The 17,857-nt window shown below is 44.9% G+C and overlaps 1 protein-coding gene across 1 annotated transcript in view; it reads left to right on the top strand.

Annotated features, from left to right (window-relative positions):
* LOC119126726 (zinc finger SWIM domain-containing protein 6-like) overlaps positions 1-16,955 on the top strand; it is a 44,525-nt gene extending 27,570 nt beyond the window's left edge. The window contains exons 2-14 of the mRNA XM_037258066.1: positions 475-831; positions 2,204-2,352; positions 4,053-4,203; positions 5,845-6,024; positions 6,471-6,641; positions 6,718-6,864; positions 6,934-7,080; positions 7,384-7,644; positions 8,813-8,948; positions 13,965-14,122; positions 14,307-14,470; positions 14,589-14,670; positions 15,120-16,955. Of these exons, the coding sequence (XP_037113961.1) occupies positions 475-831; positions 2,204-2,352; positions 4,053-4,203; positions 5,845-6,024; positions 6,471-6,641; positions 6,718-6,864; positions 6,934-7,080; positions 7,384-7,644; positions 8,813-8,948; positions 13,965-14,122; positions 14,307-14,470; positions 14,589-14,670; positions 15,120-15,985 (2,969 nt within the window). The 3' untranslated portion in view covers positions 15,986-16,955. The remainder of the gene's footprint in view (positions 1-474; positions 832-2,203; positions 2,353-4,052; positions 4,204-5,844; positions 6,025-6,470; positions 6,642-6,717; positions 6,865-6,933; positions 7,081-7,383; positions 7,645-8,812; positions 8,949-13,964; positions 14,123-14,306; positions 14,471-14,588; positions 14,671-15,119) is intronic.
* Positions 16,956-17,857: the final 902 nt, after the last annotated feature.

Here is a 17,857-nt window from a genome sequence, read left to right as displayed (position 1 = left end):
ACCAGATAGCACAGTCAGGGATAAGATCAAACATTGTATTCAAAGTCGTGGGAGGAGGAGAAGGAAAGAGGGGGAGTATAATTCATACTGGAACGTCTCCACACGCTGCTCACTTCCTCATTGTTGTTCACATGCATTGCAGATGTGGACTTGATGAGATGTCTCACTTAAGCGGGGTCCGCAGGATTTATTTTTTAAAATGCTAAAGCCTTTTAGGGGGGGGGGGGAAATAACAAAAAAGCGCGTGCATATTTGTATCGTGTTTGCCATACTCAAGAGACGGATATGTATTTTTTTGTGAATGTTATCGTTGTAATAGATGAAATGTATGGTACTTAAAAGTTAAATACAACTGAACTGTAACGAATTACTACACTATATATATTTTTTTAAAATGACTTACACTAGGCACAGTTTGAACATTTAATTCAACGAATCCACTGCAAATAACACAACATTGTTTCTCTTCTCCAGGTTTCCACTTGAGCGGCACCGTTACGGATCCGGCCACACCTTCGTCCCCCGAACTCGTATGCAGCGTCAGCGTCAGCTTCGACCGTTGCAAGATTACGGCGGTCACGTGCACTTGCGGCAACAAGGACATCTTCTATTGCGCCCACGTGGTGGCGCTCTCGCTTTATAGGGTACGCAAGCCCGAGCAGGTCAAATTGCACCTGCCCATCTCGGAAACCTTGTTCCAGATGAGCCGCGACCAGCTGCAAAAATTCGTCCAGTATCTCATCTCTGTCCACCACACGGAGGTGTTACCTACCGCACAGAAATTAGCTGACGAGATCCTGTCGCAGAACTCTGAGATCAACCAGGTCCACGGTGAGTGTGTGCTGAATACACCTGTAAAAATGCTGGGTTAAAAACAACCCAATTTGGGTTCAAATTGGCCCAACCTAAGAAGTTGGGTCAATTTGCTTTGCACAAAAATTGCTTGGCACTTTTTTTTAACATATTGTTTTGACTTGACATCCGCTCAGGCTGTCATAAAAAAACAAAAAAGGATTATCATACACATCTGTTTCTTCGTGATACTTGTATGCAAAGTATCACATTTAATTGGATGCTACTCTGTCCAATGACATTGATCCCGTCTTTGATGGCTTGATAGCGGTTTTCCTTTCCCTGGTTACATGGATATCGATCTGTATCATCATTGACATCCTTGAAAGTATGGATTATTATACAGCCACTATATATAGGCAAGCGTTGGCAAAATATTTCATTGATGGTGTATCAGGCGCTACACTGTGATAGCCGAATGACAAGATATGAAATTAAGATCGTATCAGGACCTGCATGATGATTGAGTAGTCGGTAAATGACCTATTTAATGTGATTTTTTTCTTCTTTTTAGCTGCAGAAATATCGAACTAAATTTTGGGGGATCAACATACAATCGTATTGTCATATTTAGTTCGCCAGGGCAAACTATTGCATATTGTATAAGAAGAAATGCTGTGATACGTTGATCTGATTGGAGGATAGATTCTGAATGAAAGTGATTGTTGCAAATGAATTTTACTTTCCGTAATTATCCAGATTGCAACATGTATCATCAATGCTTTCTATGGAACAGAGCTACTCTGTAATTCCTACTCCTCATTTGATGTAGGCCATGCATGCAGTCATTTGTACCTGGTTTGTCGTTTGGCCTTTCCCTACTTGTGTGTGCGCGCGTGTGGGTATCGACTCAGGGATGAAGGCAAATTGCGGTAGGATCAATGCCGTACTCATTAACGGGACACAGACAGTAAAGGGAAGATTGGATCCCTCTAATCAACGCTATATAGAGCCCTTATTTACCTCTCGAAGCGGCGCGATAACAAGAAGGGGATGATTGCAGAGTAAAATAAGGAGTGTCTGTTGTTCTGTTTTGTTGTTTGCTTCCATCCCATTTTGTGTACAACGGTAGCTATCATTTTTATCGACACGTGCGAATACATTAAAGGGGTCGTTCGGAGTAAGCATGGTTCTCCGCTCACTCACCAAAGCCATTGCTAATGTGCACGAGACATGCTACGTTAGTCGTTGTTGCTACTGTACTTTGGTATTGTGACTTACTTGTAATGAAGTTTTAGTAAAACAATTTTCATTTAAAAAAAATTAGGCTCAAAGTAATTATTTTTCCAAACATTTTTCCACTGACTCTTTATTACGCTTTTAAAAAGTCAAACATTTATTTCTCATATAGGGGCACCGGACCCCACAGCGGGGGCCAGCGTGGATGACGAGAACTGCTGGCATCTGGACGAGGAGCAGGTTCAGGAGCAAGTCAAGCTCTTCCTGTCCCAGGGAGGGTACCACGGCTCGGGCAAGCAGCTCAACCTGCTCTTCAGCAAGGTCAAAAGCCGCCGGCGTTCTTCCTTCCTTCCACATACACATTGCAAACACGACGAAACATTCCGTCCCCGACACACCATTCCGCCTTCGGGTTTTCTTTTTCACCGCAACAAGACAAATGTAGTCTCTACTCTGAATCTGGTTAATATTTTCCCTCTCTAGTGCACTTATACGCTTCTCATCTCCCTCCTGAGAGGAGACCTTTGTTCTCCAAGTAATCTCCAACGCGCATTGGCACATGCATTAGAAGTGCTGTGCTGCCTCTTAGCTTGCGGCTAATTGCTGGAGAGAGCCAGCGGACGATATACGCAGTATGTAGGATATACACTCATGGGCCACGACATTAGGTACACCTCCGCAATCTAATAAAATCCAATCGCGCCATCAAACATTCCGCCTTCACAAAGGTACCCCGTATGGCTTCAAATCGTAGTCTGGGGTGTTTATTTACACACCTGCAGATGGAGGGAGGTGGTATTGGTAATATTACCACCATAAAACAATGTATGTCAAGTAAAAGTAGAGTTTATAAAAACAAACTGATTGGCATCATGGAGTTTTTGTGCTCTTTTTAATATTGTGGCATGACAACGATGATATTCTGGCCGTTTAAATATCCCGATATCGATGTTATCATTACTTCTTGATGCGCTATAAATGTTTTCATAATTGTCTCCAAAAGCTGATTCCTACCATTTATGATTGTATTTGCTTAATATGCGTCTGATAGCATCAATCAAAAGTCAGCACTATTTAGCACATTAGTACAAAAGCAAAGGTGAGGTTAGCGTTAATGTGTTGTGTGCATTTTATAGTCAGCAGAGCAATACCATTAACGTCCAGGCTGCTCGGCTCCATGCTCTTTTAATTGTATTTATTTATACACACACACAAACACACACACGCACACAGAGTAGAATTTGAAACCTAATACACGTATAGAAAAGAGATGACGCCTAAATAAATGACACCGGTTCTCTTTTTTGCTGACATGTGAAATTTAAAAGTGGAATCGTGTGTCAGCCAGTGTCCATAACAACCAGTTTGTGTCACCAGTTTAAGTTCAATGTGTGGTCCGTCTTCTCACTCCGATGAATGCCCGCCTTCAGAACGTCCTCCAGGCTCAAACCGAGTCTGCATCAGTGCAAGGACGCCCAAAGTACTCAACGCCAAGAAGCGTGTCTGTATTTCTTTACATGATGTGACCGTGGAAATGAAATGCTACAATTAGCAACCAAGGCGACCATTTCAAAAGGCATTGGAAAATCCAATGCGTCAAAGAAAAATGTATCCAAACCATCTCATGAAAGCATAGCTTCATAGTTGCCTCTCTTTTGCCTTTTGATTCACAGGAATGACTGGCCACATGTTAAATTGGAGGAAAGTGAATGATGATGCATAAAAATAACCGATTTTCAAAACTTTCAACTGAGAAGAAACATTCTGATTCACATGCAAAATAAAGCACTTTGTTTTTATTAAACTGCTAACATTCTGACCAAGAACGTCTGTGACCCACTCGGTTTGGATTTTTTGGCCTTGATGGAAACCAGAGTACGATTATATTTGTTATACCTGACCTTTGTTTGCAGTGTGTGTGTTTCTTCTCATTGAGTGTCCATGAAGTGACCTTTTTTAAGCCGCTTACAAGTTTGTGTTTGTTATTGCATACTAACGCCCCTCCCTATTGGCCCCTGTAGGTGCGAGAGATGCTGAAGATGCGTGACTCCAACGGAGCGAGGATGTTAACACTGATCACAGAGCAGTTCATGGCCGACCCCCGGCTGGCGCTGTGGAGACAGCAAGGCACCACCATGACAGACAAGTACAGACAGCTCTGGGACGAACTGGGTACGGCACGCACATACATGCGCAAACACACACACACAGTACACAACACAGACGCGCAGATTCAACAAGGTGGGTGATCGGACCCAGACTTTACTATGACAGTGTCAATCAGACACAGAAGTGTTTGTGTGTTTATTCTTTATTGTTGACAGCTCACACAGACAGCGTGAGAGACACACACACAGGCGCACCCACACAGAAAGTCCAGTGTGAATATCGGCCCAATAACACTCCTCAAACAAGATGCAGTAACACGCTCCCCAAACATGGCTGATATGCTGCAACACACTCACCCAACATGACATTTTGCCACGTGATCTTCTAACATGGCTGCACTGCTCTTGATTAACACGGCAGGCGTTCATGGCTGCAACACACTCCACAAACATGGCCGGACTGCAGTTGAACACTTTGCAAACATGGCCACCACACGGCAACACACTCCACAAACATGGCCGGACTGCAGTTGAACACTTTGCAAACATGGCCACCACAAGGCAACGCACTCCTCAACCAACCTGCCCTGCAGAAAAAAAAAAATAAAAATCCCTGCACACATTCTTCAGCTGAGCACTATTTGATGACAGGACATCCGCCATGTTGTCTCCAGCCTTTGTTGTCTCCCTCGCCTTTGCCGTCTTTCACATTGTTGACAACCATGTCTCTTTGCTCTCGTTGTGCACTTTTTGTATGGACAGCCCAATGATCTCATCCGTTTCAGCGCCACGTATTCCCGGAATTGGACGTGTACGTCGGCTCTCGTCTTTTTGAAGTCGACACTTCAAACCCTTCTTTTCGAGTCCTTATCGCTCCCCGTGATGCGCGCTCAACGCCGCCCTGCTCGACTCTTTTCTCTCCCTCTTTCCTTCATCCTCGCTCTTTTGTCTTTGCCTCCTTTTGAGGCTGCGGCTCCTCGTCTTCCTCCAGACTCAAAGCCAAGCGTCATCGTCCGCAGCTCCTTCTTTTCCGTTTCCTAGTTTTTTCCCTTGCATTTCTTTATATACAGCCCCATTTTTTTTCTTTTACCTCTTCACAACCCGTCCTTGTCTTCGCCCTTTCTCCTCAACTTCTTTCCACACACACAATGGGGCTTTCAACACAAGTCTACAGAGTAAAATTCCCCAGATGCAGTCACATCTCATGAGACTGAAACACTTTTCATATTCTGTTTGTTCCAATTTGCTCCAAAATGATGTGTGCGCAGTCTACGTTGCCTTGGGACTAGTTAATTTCTTTCACATACTTTTTTGTGGGGTAGAAAATGTGCTCCAGGAGGAAAATAGTGAGACCGCTCAGAGTGCTGTGCTTCTTTGAAAGACACCCTCAAGATGTGCCATGGATATAAAAAGTCTACACATCCCTTGTTCAAATGCCACATTTTTTAAGACAAATAAAATGAGACCAGGCTGAATCAATTTAAAACTTTTTCTACCAATAATGTGACCTATAACCTGTATAATGTTTTATAGAGGGAAAGTAAAAATAAAAAAATGAGATAATGTGGTTGCATAAGTGTACACACCCTCTTAATTTGGGACGTGGCCCGGGGCTGCTCTCGTGAGCTCTTTGGGCCGTCCAGAGTAATGACCAAAAATGGCCCTTGAGCACAAAAAGCACATTCCGTGTTTTGGTGTCCACCAGGCGCCCTGTGGATGTGCATCGTGCTGAACCCACACTGCAAGGCGGAGCAAAAGTCATCATGGTTGCGGCAGCTGCGCAGGTGGAACAGCGTGGACGTGTGCCCCTGGGAAGACGGAAACCACGGCAACGAACTGCCCAACCTCACCCACTCGCTCCCTCAGGGTGCTCACAGCAACCAAGGTCGGTGTTGCACGTTTTTATTTTTTTTTTATTTTACATGTCAATTTCATTTTATGGCGTTCAAGATAGAAATTAATTAGCTGCCTGGCAGTTTTTTTTTAATTGGTTTTGATATGTACAGTGAGCATGCAAAGCATGTAATCCTTTGGATAATTAGCGGTACTGTTATTTTGTTTCTCAATTGTTTATTGATAGTCGAGTACTTTGTTGAAAAACATTCATACCCTGTTAAAAACTGACTCTCGATTTGGAAATTAGGCTTGGAAATTTGTTTTGTCTATATATTGTTTGCTTAGTCTAATATATGCTACATTCATTTTCAAAAGGTTTAAAACCTGAAAACAATGAAATGTATTTATTTTTTTGGTATTGAAAAGAAACATTTTAAAATATATTTTTGGATTTTTATTCTATTCTCTAATTCCTTATGATACTTCCCCTCGCAGAGATGCGGCCCCACAGGACCGTATTCACTCGAGCCATCGAGGCCTGCGACCTGCACTGGCAAGACCGCCACCTCCAGCACATCATCGCCAGTGACCTCTACGCCAACTACTGTTACCACGACAACCAGGAGGGCTCCCTGTTTGACACGCGCGGCTGGCCCTTGTGGCACGGTGAGTGGAGAGAAAAGAAACACGGGAGACATGTCCATCAAACTCTTCAATTCCATCTCTCTCTTTTTCATCTTAGAACACGTCCCGACAGCCTGCGCCAGGGTGGATGCCCTGCGTTCCCACGGTTACCCACGAGAAGCACTCCGTCTGGCCATCGCCGTAGTCAACACGTTACGGCGACAACAGCAGCGGCAACTCGAGCACTTCCGCCGGCACAAAAAAGGTCAGGCTCCATTCTCACTCCACATTATCTTTCGGAGTCCTATGCTGATAAATGTATTACTTGTCTCAGAGTTGCTCCATAAAGGCCACACTTCCATTACAAACATGGAGGGCTGGGTGGGACACCCTTTGGATCCCATCGGCACCCTCTTCAGCACTCTAACAGAGTCGGGACGGATAGGAGAGGAGGGATCTAATACCTGCTTGGACCTCTCAGGTAGCTACCGCGAATGATGTGTAAATTCAAATTGATGAAACTGAATGAATGCTCATTCGGTGCCAATGAATTGCTTCGTGCGCAATTTCCCAAATGTTGGGTTGAGAGACCTAAATCAAGTCTTACATAAGTTGTTTTTGTATTTTCTTGGCCGTTTAGTTACTAGTGACTGTACTTTTTTAAACTGAACAACAAGAATGGAACATTTAGTTTTTCATTCAAATATTTTTAACAGCAAATTTGTGATCGCTAATTGAGAGGACCCAAATCTAATAATCATCTCATGGTCATGCCTCTCAACAGACTGCTCCAGCGTGGTGACTCGGGCAGACCTCCAGCGGATGCCCGTGCAGAGACTGCTGGGCGACGGCGAGTCATACGTGGCGCTGGCGGTGGAGACGGCCTTGATGGGTCTGGGCCAGCAGCGCGTCATGCCCGACGGCCTTTACGCTCAGGAGAAGGTGTGCCGCAACGAGGAGCAGCTGCTGGCCAAGCTTCAGGAAGTGGATCTGGACGATTCCCTGGTCAAGATCTTCCGCAAGGAGGCTGTCTTTCTGCTCGAAGGTAGGAAGGAATGCTGGACTTGGACCAATTTGTGCGTGCGTGCGTGTGAGACACTACCACTCACTGAAACACATCCACACTCATAACAGCATTCACATTGTGACTCACCACTGTGGTACCTTGATTTGCCAATTTGAATCAACATAGAAACTTTTTTAAAGATTGCAGATAGGTTTTATAAAGGGTAATTATCTGGAAGGGAGGGGCTTGACCTCATGAGTCAGCCTTTCCTTATGACTGTTCTCATTTTATATTTGTTTGAGTTTTCCCCCATTCATTAAATTACTGAAATTACCTGGGCAACTGTCACTTTTATTACCACTTCACTTGAGGAGCTAACTTGAATTTTGACTGGCAACAAAGAAAACCAAAGCATCACCTCAAGTCAAGATACCGCTTCATTTTTCATCCTTTCATTTTGTGGCGTCAAATAGAGACTGAGCTGACCAAAGTCAACCTTTTAGCCTTGCAACACCCGGCGCATTGTGTCAGCACACACACACACACACACACACACACGGATACACACACACGCCCCTGTGTTCATTTAATTTACAGAACGCCACGACAGGGAGGAGTCAAAATTTGACTCTGTTCCCCACCCAAACCCCCATCAGCATCTAAACCAGGGCCTGGTGCGACCACCCACCTCTGGCTCTGTTTCTAATCGAGAGCGCCAGCCCCCTCCCACGCCCCGTTCGGCCCTTAGAGACCACAACCTCGCCACCCTGTGATGTGGTCTGCGGTCGAGGGGGTTTAAAATAACGACGGCGTCGGGTGGGACACGAGAGAGAGCGCAAGTCCAAGCCCGAGCATATGGTTTTTGACATCATTGTTTGTTTAAACACAACGGATAGACCACTCTATGACTATGTGTATTTGTACTATTTTTAAACACATTATTTTCTCACTACAGGGTTAAAAATATCGCAGCCCACGTGAAAACGCACCACATGCCAAACCACAAGTGGAGCTTTAGGGCATTTTAGCCAATCGCAAACCTGAAGAAATTCCTTTGCGGAAAGGAAAATCTAAATAATGAGAAAGAAGTAGACCACCTCCAAATTTGAATTCTTAGTAAAAAGAGGAGAGTTGTGTGCATGGAATCCAGGTTAAAACAATGGTGAAAACAACAGTCCAACGAGCTTGTGTGTTTTGTTCCACACAGCCGGTCCGTACTCCGGCCTCGGGGAGATCGTCCATCGAGAGAGCGTCCCCATGCACACCTTTGCCCGCTATCTCTTCACCTCCCTCCTACCTCATGACGCTGAACTGGCGTACAAAATTGCACTGAGAGCCATGCGGTAGGTGATGCACCACACACACACACACATACACACACACACACGCACACGCACACTTTTTTATTTTTATAGCTACCTTGGTTGTCTCCTGAGCAGACACAAAACCATTGTCACCTACTGACAGCCACTCTGTTTGTAGGGGAAGGGGAGGGTGTTTTGGCTGAGATCTGGACTTTGGGGACTCGCACCCCATTTAATGCACGCAAGACTGAATGTTAAGCACTTAATCTGTGCTGAGTCATCACCAAACAAATCAGGGGCTGTTGAGCAGTGGAGCACTGCTCTCTGGTGACTCAGCCGCGTCGTTATCCACTATACAAGCTCACCGTGCCGCACACGCACACGCATAAACTTTACAGTAAGAACAACAAACACATTTCGAGACCAGTACGTGTCCGCTTGTATTGCCATTTGCTGGGAACTAAAAGTGACATCACAGTGCCCAAGGGCTCATCTTGCGAAATGTGAATATCATGTGACTAAACCCGGAAAACAGGTAAGCCGTGACATTGGCCAAGCTGTGATGTCATTTTCAGTTGACTGCAAGGGAAAATGGACACCCCGATACAGATTTTGCTCCTTAATTCATCAGACGCAATATTGACCAGAATACTGCATTTAGAATAGTGGCGCTGCATAGAACAGTACTGTAATTTTAGACTTGACTTCACCATTAAAAATGTTTCAAATGAGCAACAAAAAAAGCTTTGCAACATAGCACTTGCTTTCAAAGATTGGCCATTGTGTTTGTTTAATCAATCTTGAAGCGCTCGGGTTAATCATTTGAACTGGATTAATAATTCAGGACACTGATCGGACAGTAGTGTTTGATATCTTGTCACCAAGACCGCAGTGTGTGCACATGTTTAACATGCGTGTGTTTGTGTTGGCCTCCGTCCTGCTCGTGCCCATGTGTGTGTGTGATCTCTCTATTTTGGATCTCCCGTGTGTGTGTGTGTATGTGTGTGTTTGCGTGCGCGCAGCCGTGTGTGGACAATGTGTGTTAATCAGACTGCGCTGCTGTGTTTTGATGTTGTGACTCACGGGAACTGGATCAGTGGATATTAATTACATTAATGAGAGTGTAATTAGTGTGGCTGTAATGAGGAGAAGGGGGGCACACACACACACCACAAACACACATTGCTTTGCATGCAAAAGGGCCAGCAGGAACTGGAAAGTGTGGGAAAATACAGTTGGTCGTCTGTCTGCAACGTGCACGATTTGTCGAATGGAGTGCACTGCCTCTCACTCCCCAAACTTTTCCCCGACTCAGCCTCCCTTACTTGTTACGCCTCCGTACTCCCCGCTGTGGTGCGAAACGGGCCGATATAGAATAATACGGGCCACTTATGGGTGCTCGTGGGAGCCCGGTGGTGTCTACTCAGCACATAATGAATGTGTGTAATGTAGCGTAGTGTAATATGAGAGCGTATAGCTCAGCGCTCCCACGGGATGGCGGACAGTTAAATATAGGGGAGGAGGTAAAGGAGCCGGGGCTATTTTAATGGCCCCATTATAACATTATCATTGATACATACCGAGAGCGAGCGAGCGAGAGAGAGAAAGTGACAGACCTTTTCACATGACATGCTTTTTGTGTTTGACTTCTCAAGGCTGCTTCTGTGCAGCTATTGGTTTAATCATGTGTGTAAAGAGAAGTTTTTTTTTCCCATGACAATTTAGTAATTTCATACAAAGTGCAAATGCACTATAACGAGATGGAAACAGACATTTGCTATAATTTTGTAATTTTTTTCAGCCCTCCAATTTTAGGATTAAAAATATGGTGGTTTTGTATAGTAATAAAAAAAAATCTCCTTTTTTTTTTTGTCGCACAATAAAAAGCAGTTATAGTACCCAAGGCCTCAACTTGCGAACAATTTTTCTTCCTGTAAAGTGGTCCCAATTAGTAAGAAAGGAACATGTTGTTAATTTTAATGAAAAATTTGAGTAAATATTAAGGCGCAAATAAACATTTGCACATGTGCTGCTTCTGTTATGTTACTTTTAATAATCCATTTTAAACATAGTCATCCTATGTACATTTCTTACTAAAACATTCTCCACCCCTTAGCGTGGGCGGAGCTCGTGAGGTTAAAATAAAAAAAAGAGCGCAGGAAAAGATGAAGAAGAAGCGCATTCTTGTCGCTCTTGCACATTTTCCTTATCGGCGCTCTTCCGAAGCAGAGTAGCTGAATCCGAAGCGGCCGGTATTATCATATTGCGATTTCCATAGGCGATACGAGTCTTGCAATGCTAATGAAGCTAGATCCCCGCTATAATCCACAACCTTTGATCCGCCGCATAATCTTTGCCGACGCAGCACTGTTTATGCTCTCGTTGCGACAATGTTAAAGCAATGACATTGGCTTTAAATTGTGGCAGACGCATCAAAAACATTCTACATCAAGTATAATGTTTAAAATAGTTCCCTGCATGTGGAGTCCTTAATAAAGTGAACTCTCTGTAACGCTCTGACAAATGACAAGAGATGACAGTCCCAGAGGCGCCCAAACGTGGTTTCTGTATGGACGTGGCTCTTGTCAGCGGATGTGCAGCTTAGCTGATGGATGAGCGCTCCAAGAGTGACGAGGGCCGAAGGGTGTTTACAGTCGAGATGAGGAAAGGACTGTAACACAGGGGAGGCTTGGTCGTCATGGTGATGCTGACCAGATATCTCATCTGGGGGCTTTAGGATTGGAGTGAAACCAGGATAGGCTTTCTTTTTGCCTCTAGCTTTTTTCTACATCTTTGTTACTTTTCTTAAGGTTAGGGTCGGTTTTGGATTCCAGTGGTACAATTTTCTTTCGAAACCAACATTGGCCTTTCAAGTTTCACTCTTCATCAATTCACCTATTCACATTTTTTTCTGTGGTTGATGTTTTTATGCTCGATCTAATATACTATAAGATGCCACAAGATGGCACCAAAGTCCTGGCCATTAGGAATGTAGTAATTAAAGTCAGGGAAGTCCAATGAAATGGTAAAGACTAAACCTATTTCGGTAAATTGAATGTTTTATCTTTGCCCTGCGATTGGGTTAGGGTTGCTGGCAAAAGAGAAGGTGTAACCCGCATCCCGCTCATAGTCGGCTCACCCATGACCCAAATGAAGAGAAGCATTACAGAAAGTCGACAGTTGCACAACACATGGAGATGTTTTCGATGCAGCCTACATTCACCATTTTGCATCCCACACTTGGGGTCCCACTGTACTTGTGCTTGAGTAAATGCTTGCGCAACCGTCGTTTTGGGGATTGGATACGGCACAACAAAAGCCCAGTATGGATTTCCACCCCTAACACGTCGAGCTCCCATCCAGTTGGAGGCCCTCTGGCTCTCTCTGGTGCAAACCAAACAAAGCGTGGAATGTTGATGAGGCCTCCATCATTTTTACCCGGGGCCCTTTTTTTTTTTTTCTTTGCTTTACCGCACCCCGGGAATCTTCCAGAAAGGCCCCCAATGTGGCAGAGGCTTTTAGTGACTGTTTTTTTGGATAGCGTGAGAGGAAGGAGCCCGGCTGTTACTTGACCATCAAAAAAAAAGAAGAAAACCTCACATTTTTCCAGCAAGTGCAAATGTTCACACTGCTGAATGTATCACGACAGGGTTTTTATCACCTCCTGCTGCAGTGTGGATGTTTTGTGGTCATGCAAAAAGTGGAGTCTATTTATCTCACCCATACAACATAATGAAAAATCAACCACAAATGTATATGAAATTTTAAAACATAACACTGAAAAATATACAAATGTTCCAAATAGCACAAAGACTTTTCACCACTATCCAAATCCTATTTCTTCAAATTGAGTTCGTATTCAAACCAATGAGAATGAGAAGAACAGAAAGCAGAAGCTTGCTAAAATGAAAGCAGTACCAACGCTAAGCATTGCTTAAAGCGGCCATATGTTGCATAACAGCGGGGCTGCGTTACATAATCACCACCACCCTGCCGGGTATTCCACCCAAGAGGTTGGGTGAAGCTCCACAGCCACTTTCAAGCTCCGTCGCAGCCCGGCCACCGGTGTCTAAAACCGTGAAAGTGTGTACTTGGGCCCCCTCTAGTGGTACACAAAAGAATCATTACCTTTACGTACAATTCAGTTGTATTTAACTTTAAATGAGTTGATCACATTGCACTTCATTAGGTATCAAGGTCACAGTAGCATCTCTAAGCAACAGGGTTGTTATGGACTTCTCACTTGAAGGTAATCGCGGTGCAGAAAGTGGAGTGTTTTTGAGCAGGCCTTCATATCGGACATCATCACGCGCGGTGGAATTGAAAGTTGGCATTTAGCATCGCCTTGCTTTTCACCAGTCTGCTTTGATGTCTTCCAAAAGGGCAGGTCTGTGTATGAGAGTGTGAGCATGCGAGTGTGTGTGCCGGTATTTGTTTGATGTGTGTCCAGGCCCTGTGCGGCTGGAAGGTGAATCCCTTAATTTCCCCGCGGACTCAATTAGCTTTGTGATTGGTGGAGAGGAGGCCAGGTTGCTGCCTTGTGAAGCGGAGGAGACCTTTTGAAAAGGGAACCGTGGCTCAAGACTGAAGCGGAATAGGAGATGAGGCACCGCGGAACGCTCGGCCTGCTCCGTGTTGCCGTGACGATGATGAGGATGATGAGAGGGTGAGGCTCCTCTGTCCGTAGCAGGTGTTGCTGGGCTCCGAGTTGATAAGAAGCAATTAGAGTGGAGGGGAAAAAAGTCAGTGATGCGCACTGGCTAACTGTCCCTTTCAAAGACTTCATGCGTCTCATCTTCTGATCCAGACACTGGCCAGGCTGCATCCAGCAGATGTGCTTTATTTTCAATACAGAGCGCTCGAGTCATAATATAAACTTGTCTTGCTTCTCTTGGGAGTCTTCGCGCTTTGTGGTTCCTGCTGGCTCTGACCATGTCCTTCTGAGTTCCAGTTCCTGCTGTCTCAAGCATTCATGTCAAAAAAAGCTGGCAAAAAAGTAAGTACACCCCGAGGTGAACATGTTATTGATATTTTGGGATCCTCCCCCCCATTCAGGTTGCCCGTGTTGGAGTCAACGGCATCGTCCGGCGACCTGTCGCGGCCTCATCATATTGTGTCGGTGGTGCCCAACCGCTACCCGCGCTGGTTCACCCTCAGCCACATCGAGTCTCAGCAGTGCGAGCTGGCCTCCACCATGCTCACCGCGGCCAAAGGTGCGCACTCCAACACACGCGACCAAAGCTGTACTAGTTTTAGCAAAAAGTATCAAATAGGAAGATGCAAAGTCCATTATTGCCAAACAATGTTACTTTTCAACCATATTTTTAGATATGCAGGAAACCAAACATGACAGTTACAAGCAGAAAATCATTTGATTCATTATTTTTGATATTTCAGGTGACAGTCGCAGGCTGGAGACAGTTCTGGAGTCCATCCAGAAAAACATCCACTCGTCGTCTCACATCTTCAAACTGGCGCAAGACGCGTTCAAGATCGCCACACTGATGGACAGTCTGCCCGACATCACGCTGCTAAAAGTTGCCCTGGAGCTGGGACTGCAGGTAACTGGGGTGCAGAACCGAGTGTGGCTCCGTCCACTTCATCAAACACTAGAGGACCAAAAATGAAACGCTTCTATTGAAGTCTTGTTGCCTTACCGATTGTTTTTGTCCTGATCAGGTGATGAGAATAACGCTGTCCACGTTAAACTGGAGGCGGCGGGAAATGGTGCGCTGGTTAGTCACATGTGCCACTGAAGTTGGTAAGGGAGCTTGCCTTCATTTAAGTTGTACTCAATTTAGGGGCATTTTGTACAAAAAATGAAGGCCAAGCTGACCTTCATTTTTTGTTTTTTCTCAATTTCTTTCTCCTCAATTCAAAGTCGACCAGTCGATGATGTGCATCATATGTTTTAAGTCCAATACAGGAAGATTTTAGCATTGTGGACTGATTGCACAATCGCAAAGTAGGTTTATTGACATCAAGTGGAACAGCATTCAATTGTTCTGCCTGTCAACGTTAGCAAAAACGAAGTGAAACAATGTCCCATTATTTGTCGTAAATCATTTTTGGACCAAATAGGTAAGATCGGGGACGTTCCTGTCACCGGTTGTGAACCACTGCTGTAGTGGGCCAGGAGCACGGCCTGTAATTTTTGTTCCCAAAATTGACCAACCTGTGTGTGTTTGTGCGTGTGCGTGCTTGTGTCAGGCGTGTACGCGCTGGACAGCATCATGCAGAGCTGGTTCACCCTGTTCACTCCCACCGAGGCCACCAGCATCGTGGCAACCACGGTCATGTCCAACAGCACCATCGTGCGCTTGCACCTGGACTGCCACCAGCAGGAGAACCTGGCGTCGTCGGCGCGCACGCTGGCCCTGCAGTGCGCCATGAAGGACCCGCAGAACTGCGCCCTGTCGGCTCTGACGCTCTGCGAAAAGGACCACATTGCCTTCGAGACAGCCTACCAGATTGTACTGGACGCCGCCGCCACGGGGATGAGCTACACGCAGCTGTTCACTATCGCGCGCTACATGGAGCACCGCGGCTACCCCATGCGCGCGTACAAGCTGGCCACGCTGGCCATGGCGCACCTCAACCTCAGCTACAACCAGGACACGCACCCGGCCATCAACGACGTGCTGTGGGCTTGCGCGCTCAGCCACTCGCTGGGCAAGAACGAGTTGGCCGCCGTCATCCCCCTGGTGGTGAAGAGCGTCAAGTGCGCCACCGTGCTCTCGGACATCTTGCGCCGCTGCACGCTGACCACGCCGGGCATGGTGTCGGCGCTGCACAGCCGGCGGAACTCGGGCAAGCTCATGTCGCTGGACAAGGCGCCGCTTAGGCAGCTGCTGGACGCCACCATCGGGGCCTACATCAACACCACGCACTCGCGCCTCACGCACATCAGCCCGCGCCACTACAGCGAGTTCATCGAGTTCCTTGGGAAGGCGCGCGAGACCTTCATGATGGCGCACGACGGACACATCCAATTCACGCAGTTCATAGACAACCTGAAACAGATCTACAAGGGCAAAAAGAAACTCATGATGCTGGTGAGGGAGCGCTTCGGCTGAGCGCCGCTACTTTTTTTACCGACTCGAGTCTGCCTTTTTTTTTTTTTTTTTTTGGAACTTCCGGGAAAAAAAGAGAGAGAACGGACGTCGAAACGAAGCGATGAAGCGGAAAAGGAAAAAAACAAACTCCACAGAGCCACACGCGGTATTATTGTTCTTGCTGTTGTTCTCGTTACAAACATTATCGCTATTATTATTATTATTATTATTATTGATAATAATATTACTACTACTTGTACAGAAGTGTTTGGTTTTTTTTTCACGAGAGGAAATTTGTCACGTGAATGTTGTGGGTCTGCGTGTGTATGAAAGGAGAACAACATTTTGTTTTCAAACATCTTTATCTTTCTCTGTTGCGTTGTACAGGTGCATCTCAATACATCAGGATCTCTGTTGTAATTCAGGATTTGAATTCAATAAGGCAATTCTCGATTCACAGCACGGAGTGAAATCTCGATATAGATCAGGGTTGTCAAACTTGTTTTTTGTCATGGGGCACAATTACAGATTCCCTTGGAGGGCCTTTATGATGGTGAAACCAAATGTTTAATCGTCTCATTATATATACACAACAAATTGAGGAGTCATTAGTTCTGAAGTCAGAAATGATGTTCGGTAATTGTTTTATTGTTTAAATGACTGCAAAAGGGAACAAAAAAGAACTTGCAAAAGCTTAACATTATTGTTATTGTTTCAAATTATTTTGCCATGTCTGTCCGCCAGCACTCAATGTAAGAGCAAGTTTTTGAATTGAACTCCTCAAATGAATGTTTCCAGTGTGTTGAGATGCACCAGTATGTGGCTAAAGGCCTTCTACAGTAGCGCTCGTCATAAAGAAAAGCAGAACAAAAAAAAAACTGCATCCTCGAAAGAGAAACTAAGGCTTTAAAAACACACAGAGCACCTCCCCTTTGGCCCCCGGGCCCCCCAACAGGGGGCGCCAGGCAGCACTGCACATCTTAAAAAAAGCCGCCATCAGCATTTTTGGAGCACTTGAGCAGCCATTAGTTTTCTCCCAGCGCCAATACGCACGACTGTGCTCTTAGCACCCACCTGTGTAATGTGATGTATGTGGCGATCTGCAGCCGTGGCACATTGGATTTAATCCAACCCGGATTATAAATTAACAGTAGGTACACCTGCATAATCCGATATAAGAGCGCTATTGAAATTCCAGACTTTGTTTTATTGCAGCTGCATTCTACTGAGCTGTTTCAAGCTTATCAAATGTGATTGGATGATTCCTATTTTGAGGCCATACCAGGGCATCAGTTTGTCATCATTTTGTCGCAAAAAAAAAAAAATCATACTGTTGATTCGACAGTAGAAAATGGCCAAAAAATCAAATTTCATGAAGGTTAAACATGAAATTCACCTTTTCAGAACAATATGCTAAATTGTTTTCAAAAGTTTTGTTTTTAGGACAAAATAGTGAGGATTATTTTTCGGCCTAAAGAATCTTGCCTTTGATTCTCTTGTGGAAAACAAAATATCTCCATTTTTGTAATATTTGCACAGAGAAACATTGAGTGTTCCAGTCAATCCGCACATTTCTTTTATTAATATCACTTTGCTGTCAAATGAAATGTGTTTCTCCACTATTTTTAGCCAAAAGAAATTGAATTAACAGCACACAAAAAAAATCTGTTTCAAATCAATGAATAGAAATGTTACATAATCCAGGCAAACGATGCCATAAAACAATTCGTCAACCATAACTGACTTTTAAATCTGTTTAACATCCAAAAAGGTTTTGACAATGTTCATGAAAAGTGAGCATTAGCATTTTCCTATTGGACTGTGCAGGTGTCCTATTGTCATGGACTGTGCAGGTGTCCTATTGTCATGCCCAATGATTGGAGCTGTGTTGAA

Source organism: Syngnathus acus, chromosome 9 (assembly GCF_901709675.1).
Source record: "Syngnathus acus chromosome 9, fSynAcu1.2, whole genome shotgun sequence".
Classification (NCBI taxonomy): domain Eukaryota; kingdom Metazoa; phylum Chordata; class Actinopteri; order Syngnathiformes; family Syngnathidae; genus Syngnathus; species Syngnathus acus.
The sequence above is the reverse complement of the archived record's forward strand: the minus strand, read 5'-3'. Positions and strand labels throughout refer to the sequence as shown.